Source organism: Nematocida displodere (genome assembly GCF_001642395.1).
Source record: "Nematocida displodere strain JUm2807 chromosome Unknown 21, whole genome shotgun sequence".
Classification (NCBI taxonomy): domain Eukaryota; kingdom Fungi; phylum Microsporidia; genus Nematocida; species Nematocida displodere.
The window spans coordinates 1-9,471 of NW_027138142.1; the positions used below are offsets into that span (position 1 = coordinate 1).

At 47.4% G+C, this 9,471-nt stretch overlaps 6 protein-coding genes across 6 annotated transcripts; all 6 read right to left on the reverse strand.

The window, feature by feature from the left end:
• Window positions 1-2: 2 nt before the first annotated feature.
• On the reverse strand, window positions 3-368 carry NEDG_02215 (uncharacterized protein; the record flags this gene model as incomplete). Its single annotated transcript, XM_067689633.1, has 1 exon — window positions 3-368. A coding segment is annotated over one exon (366 nt), but the record flags the coding sequence as incomplete, so codon positions are not given.
• Window positions 369-1,436: 1,068 nt separating this feature from the next.
• NEDG_02216 (uncharacterized protein) lies at window positions 1,437-3,227 on the reverse strand (the record flags this gene model as incomplete). The annotated part of the gene is made up of 1 exon (XM_067689634.1): window positions 1,437-3,227. One exon carries the CDS (start codon window positions 3,225-3,227, stop codon window positions 1,437-1,439), a length of 1,791 nt encoding a protein of 596 aa, XP_067544750.1.
• Window positions 3,228-3,365: 138 nt separating this feature from the next.
• Window positions 3,366-4,796, reverse strand: NEDG_02217 (uncharacterized protein; the record flags this gene model as incomplete). The annotated part of the gene is made up of 1 exon (XM_067689635.1): window positions 3,366-4,796. One exon carries the CDS (start codon window positions 4,794-4,796, stop codon window positions 3,366-3,368), a length of 1,431 nt encoding a protein of 476 aa, XP_067544751.1.
• Window positions 4,797-4,972: 176 nt separating this feature from the next.
• NEDG_02218 (uncharacterized protein) lies at window positions 4,973-6,694 on the reverse strand (the record flags this gene model as incomplete). Its single annotated transcript, XM_067689636.1, has 1 exon — window positions 4,973-6,694. The coding sequence occupies one exon, from the start codon at window positions 6,692-6,694 to the stop codon at window positions 4,973-4,975; it is 1,722 nt and encodes a 573-aa protein (XP_067544752.1).
• Window positions 6,695-6,994: 300 nt separating this feature from the next.
• NEDG_02219 (uncharacterized protein) lies at window positions 6,995-8,248 on the reverse strand (the record flags this gene model as incomplete). Its single annotated transcript, XM_067689637.1, has 1 exon — window positions 6,995-8,248. The coding sequence occupies one exon, from the start codon at window positions 8,246-8,248 to the stop codon at window positions 6,995-6,997; it is 1,254 nt and encodes a 417-aa protein (XP_067544753.1).
• Window positions 8,249-8,305: 57 nt separating this feature from the next.
• On the reverse strand, window positions 8,306-9,307 carry NEDG_02220 (uncharacterized protein; the record flags this gene model as incomplete). The annotated part of the gene is made up of 1 exon (XM_067689638.1): window positions 8,306-9,307. The coding sequence occupies one exon, from the start codon at window positions 9,305-9,307 to the stop codon at window positions 8,306-8,308; it is 1,002 nt and encodes a 333-aa protein (XP_067544754.1).
• Window positions 9,308-9,471: the final 164 nt, after the last annotated feature.

A 9,471-nucleotide genomic window follows, 5' to 3' on the forward strand; every position in this document is an offset into this window, starting at 1 on the left:
GAAGGCACGAAGAAGCTTGGTAAGCTTGGCAAGTGCTTGTTCGGTGTTTGGGCTAAGGTCAGTGTCGGGTTAGTGTATGTGTTAGAACCCGGCCCAACCACATACACCCGCTTATCTATATAACCTTGTAGATCTAGCTCCTCGGGAATGTCTTCCAGTTCTAGATTCTCCAAATATATGTGTGGGTCGGTACTGCTTCGGAAATGGCCCCCCTTTGTCTCCACATCCGCCATGTTTACTTTGGTGGCGCATATTGTGAAGAATTCAGCTGTGAGTAGCTGCTCAGCTGTGGGCTCGGGTTTTGGGGCTGCCCATTTTTTAGCATTCCAGGATCTCAACACCCGAACACAATAATTTATACACAGCATAGCAGTTACATAAATCACTGTGATAATCAAGACCAGTGCTACAGTGTGTTGTTCCGTGGAGTAGTAAAGCTTTTGATCAATAGATAACTGCCCATTGGCTCCGTGTTCAGAAACGGGGGTGTTCCACCCTCTTCGGGGTCACAAACCACCATCGCGCGCCCACTAACTGCCCGGAGTGGTTTCAGGATTGTGGTTTTTCAAGGAGCTCGGGTTAGTTCGGGTGTTTCGCGGCAAATGGGTACCGCCATGTTTTTGGTGCACAAGAACAGGTTTGTGTGGTTTAGCAGCTTTGAACAGAATCTGTCGAACTAGCCCCGAACACTTTAGGTTTTGTGGCATCGGTGTGTTGGCTTGCGGAGTACTGTTGGCTGCTGCTATGTCCTATATAGCAGGCAAGGTGCCAGCAGAACACAAAGGTCTGGGCTGGGCCCGTGGTATAGAACGAGGCTAGTGTTCGCCAAAGACCTAGCTTTCTCTGGAATAGCGCCCACCCGAACATTGATGGTCTTTCTAGATCCCGCCAACTTTCAAAGCTATATAACCCGAACGCAATGCCATGGTTGATGGAAATGCAGAACAAAGGACAGAGCGTTCGCAGCACAGAAGAGGTGGAGACCTACGGCTCCGCAGGCGCCCAGAGCCCAGGCTCCGAACACAACTCAGATGAGCGAGATTTAACCATGGCCGAGTATTGGGTTGAAATCAATAAGATTCAAGCAGAAGTGCAGCGGGCAAGCCAGTTCCCGAACTAGCCGAAGATCGTTCCTCACGAAAATAAAAAACTTTGCTGTAATAGTGTTGATGCGTACTGTGATGGGTGGTGCTTCACAAAACACAAATCTTTTCACACCCCTCCATACGAGCAAACACCAGCCCGAAAATTTTATTGCCAGGTGACCACGCAAATCCCGAACAAACGCAAAGGTGTTTGAGCCATCTTGCCCGGACGGGCCATTGCCCTATAACGTAAAAATCTGGGTGCGTGGAATGCTTTTGCAAGAGACCAACACAAGACCACCAAAAACGACACATCCGAACACGGAGACAGACAGCCCATAGACGTTTATTCTAGATTGCAGTTGGTGTTGCATCTGGGGTGGGTCTTGGGAAGGACAGGACATGTAGTGGGGCGGGGATGGTTATCACAAACACACCCTGGCTGTTCTGGCGTACCTTATTCTTAACGAATGGAAGCATATGCTCTTTTCTGCAGCTTGGACACTTTATGAGCCCAGCACGTCTGCCACTGCAAATCAGGTCATCCAAACAAGCAATGCAAATGGGATGCTTTGGGCTGTCCAGAATGCACAGTTCGGTGTTCGGGTTGTCGCTTTTGAGATCTGTAATTGTGCTTAGACATACGCAGCAGGGGTCGTCATCGTCAGCAGCCATTTCCTCCTGGCTCATGATCATTGTCTGATGTTCGGGTGAAAGTACACTTAGGTCAGTCTGGGTTCGGGCTAGTTCATCAGCTAGTTTGCCACTTTTGTAAAGCTTCCAGGCTTCGAGAGAGAGGCACAAAACCTCTGTTCTGGGTGGGCTATACAAACACTCAACATCACCCACCCCAATGCTTGTGAGGCCCGGGTTGGTTGTGATCTCAACTTGGTTCTTCTGAAAAAACTCGGCAAAGTTGTTCTCTATGTATGGACCCCCAACAACAAGGTCTTCCAGCCCTCTAAAGTGCCTGCTTATCCAGTCAATGATGGGAGTTATTATCGGGGAATACACTAACCCGTTTCTATCGTAGCAGTGAATAGTAAGAGATTTGGCTGTCGCGATGTTATCTCCCATCACTGGGAGCGAAGGGGCTGGAGGCATAGTGAACATTCCATAGTGTGGAATATAAATCACTAGCTCCCCAGCAGTGAAAAGTTTTGGCTGGTTGCTCGGGTTCATCAGCTTTTTCCACATCACCATGGACACCACCAAAGCTCTCCACTCTTTGGTAATTATGTTGTGTGCAATCTCTTCTGAAATTATGGGGCAGATGGAGGTTTTTTCTAATATAGCCAACTCCTCTGGCAATGGGCCTTCTCGCAGTAGCTTGCACTCCAGACTACCCAGGGTGTTAATGCCTAAAACCCATAGAGTCTCAATGGACGCAGCCCCGAAACGATCCACCAGCTCCAAACTCTTCAATTGTAATTCTCCCCTTATTGTCAAGTTGATTCGACACTGTGTCAGATCCAGCCGCTTCTGAAGCCAGATAATGGTTGGTAAGGTGTTTTTTTGGATCAAAAGGGTCTTAATTGTGAGAATACATTTGGTTATTGGTGTGGCTGGGGCTAGTTCGGGGGTTTCTGTTCTTCCAAGCCTACCCACAGACCGACCCATACGTTGAATCATGTTCTTAATCCTTGAACCATCAAGATCTAAATTAGAGAAATCTAGGATGTCTGCACAGATTGTCCCAAATACACACAATATCTTCTCCAGCACCGCTGGGTCAAACTGGGCAATTTTATCCCTGTCATTTGGCACCATTATAAGAATGTCAAACTCAATCCCCTGCGCCAGCTGTTCAGGGACAGTTTCGAGAGTGTATTTTTCGAGGCTGATTCGTATCGCTTGAGTCTGCTTCTTTAGAATGCATCTCTGTCCGTCTATTTCAACACTAACTAACATATTGGGCCAATCATCAGAGCCGCTTCTCTCAAAGAACGCTATTGTTTGCACAGTGTATGGTGAGACAATGTGTCTCAGTAATGGGGCTGGGACTGTTTCTTCTGCACAACCCACAATCACGCACAGCACGATTAAACATAACACGTGGCACCTTAGTGCCTTTCCCAAGACCTTTCCAAGCCTCGTTTCAAAGACTTTCCCGAAAGACCTGACTGTCTTTGATTTCATCATGGGGTGCTAAAAAATAATCTAAATATGACACGTTAGTGTCATGGCTGAACAGAGTTTTCTTTTAATTCGGTCTGTACACATTCTCCCTATACCGTGCTTTTTCAACTAACCCGAACTTGGGAATGGGTTGCTATGGGGTTAGGCTTGGGTGTGGCGTTTCTTGTGGGGGTACTGGGGTGGTTTCTGTGTTAGTGTGGGTGTGTGTTCGGGAATGTGTTCGGGAATGGGTACTTGTGTGCTGTTTATGTACAAAGTCTTTTGTTTGAGCATAGCAGACCACTCTTCTGATTCAGAAACCATTTTGGCTAGGCATTGGACTTTGTGTTTGTTGTTAGCACCCCCCATCCAGTAAATTGGCATAATACTAACACTTTTAAGTGTTTCAGTCTTTTCTCGCCCACCCACCAACCATGTCAGTATCGAACCAAAGAAAGCGGTGGCAGTTAGTTTTTCGGGGACGTCCTCATGAACACCCAGTGTTGTGCCCGCGATCCATACCTTGTCTGGATCCAGTTCCCACAAATCTCTAACATTAAGCCAGAGCTCTGACACCACATCCATGCTCTTCTTTGTGTAGGAACAAATCCCATTCCAAATCCTCATGTCCATCCACACATCATTCCATCGCTTTTCTACCAGCAAAGTGGCCAGGTCTGTTGACACTTCTGTGGGGTTGGAAAGGCGCCACAACTTCAGTACACCTAGGCTTGTGGGGGATATCTTTGTTAGCAGGTGGCAGTCCAAGACCTTCAGACTTTGCAGGTCTTCCAGCTCGAAGCCCCGAAGTTTTTGAATGCCTAGGTTGTCCAAACACCTGATGGATGTGATGCTACAGTCCGTTAGTAGTATAGATACAGGGTTAGTACACCCACTCAGATCAACAGCCTTGCATAACCATTCAAGAAAGGGAGGTGATATGTAGGCTATACAGAGTGTGGATATGGTGGGAAAAGCAATTCGGGGGGGGTCAGGCAGTGCTTCGTTTGTGTTGAAACGAGTTATACAAAGTGTTTCTATGGACACAGTACTGAGGATGTGGAGCACTTTCGCAAGCCTCTCCACCTCTTCGGGCGGTGAAAAAGCAGTTGAACATGAAGAAGCAGACCCGAACATGTGAACACGAGTAAACTGAATGCCTGGCAATATCTGGTCTGGAATGTCCGCCAGTGTTATGTTCATCAGGTGTATAGTTTGTCTGTCAGTCTGTTTTTGTGCAATTACCCTGCCCTGGTCAGTGTTCGTTGTTTCTAGGCCAGCACCAGCCCTTGTAAAAAACGCAATGGTTGCTTCTATTAGGTGCTGGGTGTCTTTCAGGACTTCTTTGTGTTGGGACACGGTCTCTGTGGGTGCTATCAGGTGTGAGCTAGCGAGAACACTGGGCGAGATCTGGGGTACCTCGGCTTCGGCTGGCTCTATTGCTTGAATGTGTTCGGGTCGGGTTGTGGCGTCTAGAGCATTGTTGGTCTTTGAACTTTTCCAAAACCAGACTGAGCACACGACTATTCCAGACAGAATAAGCACCGCTGCTGTGGCATAGAACACTCGGATGTATGTTCTGTGCTGTGCCATCGGGTTGAAAAGTGTCCGGGTTGGGAACAGATATAGATCAGCGAATGATCAGAGTGATTGTTCGGCGTGTGTTTCGGGCCATTGCGACTATAACAACCCGAACCACCTACAACATCTATGCCCCAAGGCCAAGACCAAACACTAACCCGAGCAGAGCTATTTATTCTAGATCGTGGCTAGTATGTCGTCTGGTGTGTTCGTGGGAAGGAGAGAGCGGATGGTGGTATGCCCACGGTTAGTCTAAACCCGCCCTGGTTTTTCAGGTTTATCTTGTGTCGAATAAGTGAAAGTCTATGCTCTTGTCTGCACTTTGGACAACTAATGTAACCAGCATTTCTGCCATTCTTAATCAGCTTATCCAGGCAGCTACAGCACACACTGTGCTTCGGGTGGTCCAGAATGCATATGTCGGTGTTTTGCCTGGTGGCTTTGAGATCTTCGAATGGTTCATAGCACACGCAGCAGGGCTCGTTATCAGCACCCAGTTCCTCTCGGTTCATGACTATTGCCCGCTGTTTGACTGGAAGCCTACTTAGGTCTGTCTGGGAGTTAGCCAGTTCATCAGCTAGCTTGCCACTCCTGTAAAGCTCCCAGGCATCAAGAGAGAAGCACACAATGTTTGATCCGCCAGAGATAATGCTTGGAATGTGCCTACACTCAATACCACACACCCAAATGCTTGTGAGGGTTGGATTGGTTGTGATCTCAAAGGTGTTGCTTCTAACAAAGTCTGTTAGTGCGGGTGGAACATCTCGAGCCCGAACACTAAGAGACACCAGGCCATCAAAGCCCGTACTTATCCAGTCGAGAGTCTGTTCTATATCGCTGCTTGTTAGGAGGTTATTTTCATTAGTGAACACAATTGACAGGCCCCAGACTGTGGCCCGGTTCATTCCCATCACCAGGGCTGTGATGCTGCTGCCAGCACATAATTTAAGTGTTAGATACTCTGCCGTGAGGTGTTTGGGCAGTTCGCCTGGTTTCACTAACTCTACCCAGACTTCCATGGAGATGGCTAAGTTTAGCCACACCTTGGTTAACATGTTTTGTGCGACCTCTTCCGAGACCTTTGGGGCTAGTGTGCTCCTGCCCCAGATGATTAGCTCATCGGGCAAAGGGCCTTCACGCAGCAGCTTGCAGTCCAGACTGTCAAGCCTCTTGAAAGAAGCAAGGGTTAGTACCCCAACTCCCCTGGCATTGAAGCCGTCCAGCACCTCGAGATTGTCCAACTCTAGTTCTCCAAACAATGACAACTCGGCCCGGGACTCTGACAGATCCAACCGATCCTGGATCCACTTAAGGAGTGGCACTGTGTTGCTGAATATCATGAGCTTCTCGACCTTGAGAACGCATCTGGTTAATGGTGCCATGGTTTCTGAGCCATTGTGGTGTGCGAGGGACCACTCAAAAGGCTGAAGCGCGGCATTGGGGTCGCTTGGGCCGGTGTTTGTTGTCTGGTTATGAAATGCCAGGGTCTCTGCACTAATTCTGCCAAGTGCGCATAATATCTTCTCCAAAACTGCAGGGCTGTTCGGGGTGTCTCTGTTTGTTGGTGTTAGTATTCTAAGGTTGTCGAACTCGAGTCCCTGTACTAGCTGATCGGGGACAGTGTCAAGAGTGTATTTATGAAAGTAAATATTCATCCTTTTTCTTTGCTTCTTGTGTATGTGTCTTTCTTTGACTATTTGAATGGTTTCTAACTGGTTGGGGAAACCTTTAAAACCGCTTCTCTCAAAGAACCGCATCGTTTGTTCGGTGTATGGCGATACAATGTGGTCTGTTCCTGAGGACACATCACTACAACCCACATCCACACCAAGCACAATCAACCCGAATAATGCCCATCTTAGGCCATTTTTAAAGACTTTTCTAAAACAATTAATCAGCTTTGATCCCATCACAGGGTGTTAAAAAACTTTAATTTAAATAGTTGTCATTGGCGCTGTGGTTGCTCATACACACTTGTATATCACAGGCTGTGATAGGTTGGGTTAGTTCGGGTTAGTTCAGTTGGCAGTGTCTGGGTGTGGGTGTGGGTGTGGGTGTGCTGTTTTCAGGTGTGTGAGGACCGTGTTCGGGCTGTTGCTGCAAAAGATCTTTTATTCATGGTGCTTGGGATAAAGGCTTCTACCACCACCTGAAACACCAAACAAATGCTTTCTTTTCCCAGGGCGTGGTCCCTAGGCCGTGGTGTAGGGTTAGTTCGGGTTAGTGATTAGTGGCTGGGTCCGAATATAAGCCACCCTGCACAAAATCTCATTAACCAGAAAAGTTGAAGTAGCAGGGATGTTTATGATCTCAAATTGGTTGTTTGCGGCTAAGTCTGTGCCATCTATTGCGCCTGGTTTTGTCTCAATGCTAAGACTCCGCAGGCCAATAAAGGATCTACTTACCCAATCAAGCACTTTAGTTATGTCCTGGTGCGTTACCGTTTCTTTGGTGTGGTGAAAGTTGATGATAAGATCGTTGGCGCCGACCTGGTGTAATTTCAACACTAGCGATGGCATGCGAACACCAGGCGATAGATAAATCACCAATGTGGTTGTGATGACAGGATGGACACCCTCTTCAAATGTTTTCACCAATATGTTCCAAACAAACATGGGAATGGTCAACACTTTCCAAATTTTTCTTCTTAGGATCTGCTTGATCTCTTCTGACACATCCGGGCCTGTTGGTATGTCCCCATATATCACTAGCTCATTGGGGAAAGGGCCTTCTTCCAGCAGCTTGCACTCCATACTGTCAAGTTTGTCAATGTCACAAAGGGCTAACCTGGCAATGCTTGCCGCATCAAACCAGTCCAGTACCTCTAAATCTCCAAAGTCTTCTTTGCAATATATTGCCAACCCCATCCGAGACCCTGACAGAACCACCTGGCCCTGGATCCACACAATGACTGATTTGGAGAGGCCGAACAATCTGAGCTCCTTGACATTGAGCATGCATATAGATGCTATTGGTCTCTGAGTTTGTGGGTGTTCGTCATTATCCGAGCTAGACCCATTAAACACTAGGTTGGTTAACTCTAATCTGGTTGCATCGATTGTGCCAAATGCGATCAGTATCTTCCCCAGTACCGCCGGATCAAATTGTGCAGTTGATTCCATTACAAGCTTGTTAAACACAATGTCCGATAGCAACTTCTCGGGAACAGCCTCGAGAGTGTACTTGTCTGGGCAAATCTTGTGGGGTTGAGTCTGTTTCTTTAGAATACATCTATTTCCGTCTATTTGAACAGTTTCTAAGACATTGGGACAATCATCAGAACTGCTTCTCTCAAAGAACGCTATCGTTTGCTCAGTGTATGGCGATACGATGTACTCTGGCTCAGAGACTTCGTCAGCACAGCCCACAATCACGCACAGCATGGCCACCCATATAATTGGCCATCTTAGGCCCTTTTCGAACACTAACCTGAAATCCGTGACTGGATTTGATCCCATTATCATGGGCAGGTTAAAAAATTTAATTTAAATAGTTCTCCTGTTAGCCCCGCAGATGTTTGTTTAATATATCCCCTGGCCCACACCTATAGTTTCTTGGGCTGCCCAGAGGAGCTGCCCGCAACCTAGCTCAAACACTTGGCTACAGCAAGACCCGAGGTGTTTGGAGACAGTGTTCGAGCCAGTTAGTGTGTTCTTTATCCATTCGATGATCTTTGTTTCGTGAATGGGCACGGGCATATCGTTTAAGTACAAGGTCTTTTGCCTGAATATGGGTGACCACTTTTCTGATTCAGAAACGAATGTCCCGAACTTTTTGAGCTTCTGTTTGGCGTTGGTGTTCAAGGAAGGGTCAGCTGACTTGACGCTAATAGCACCAATCTTTTTGATCCCTTCCCCGCTACTTAACACCCACCCCATTGCTGTTTCAAAGAAGGCGGTGTATGTTATGCCCGTTTTGGCCTTTTCTTCCACAGTCAGTGACTCAACTCCGGGACACACACTACCCCCGCCCAACTCATCCAAACTATGCACAATAAGCCAGAGGTCCCTCGATGCATTCATGCTCCTATTTGCTTGGGAACAGATTGTGTTCCAAATGTGCATGTCCATGCACACCCCCTCCCAGATATCTTCTGTTAGCATCTCGGCTAGGGGTTTAGATATGTATGCGATGTTGGGAAGGTCCCAAAGCTTCAAAACACCCATACACGCACGGGGGGTGCTTTCTATCACCCGGCAATCCAGAGTTTGTAGGTTTGGCAGTTTTTCCAGAGCAAGGTCCCGTAGACATTGAACGCCTAGACTGTCCAAACACTTGATGGATGTGGTGGCGCACCCACCTACTTTTATGGCCATCCCTGTTGTTCGGGCGCTTAGATCAACAGTCTCACAACACCATGCAAGAAAGGAGGGCGATATTTGGGTTATCCCCAGTGTTTTGATGTTGGGAAGAGCAATTTGGCTGGTTTCGGGCAGCGTTTCTTTTGTGTTGAAAACGTTTATGGAAAGAAGTTGTGTGCAGACGCCAGAGATTGCTTGGAGAAGTTTGACAAGTGCTTCCATTTCTTTGGGGGGGTGTAAAGTCGGTTGAATCTGGAGAAGCAGAGCCGTAGACAAATATCTCTTCAAACGGCTTGTTTGAATATATCTGATCCGGAATGTCCTCTGTCGCTAGGTTCTTCATATCTATCTCCACTATACTGGCATGCTCTTTCGCCTGCACGGCA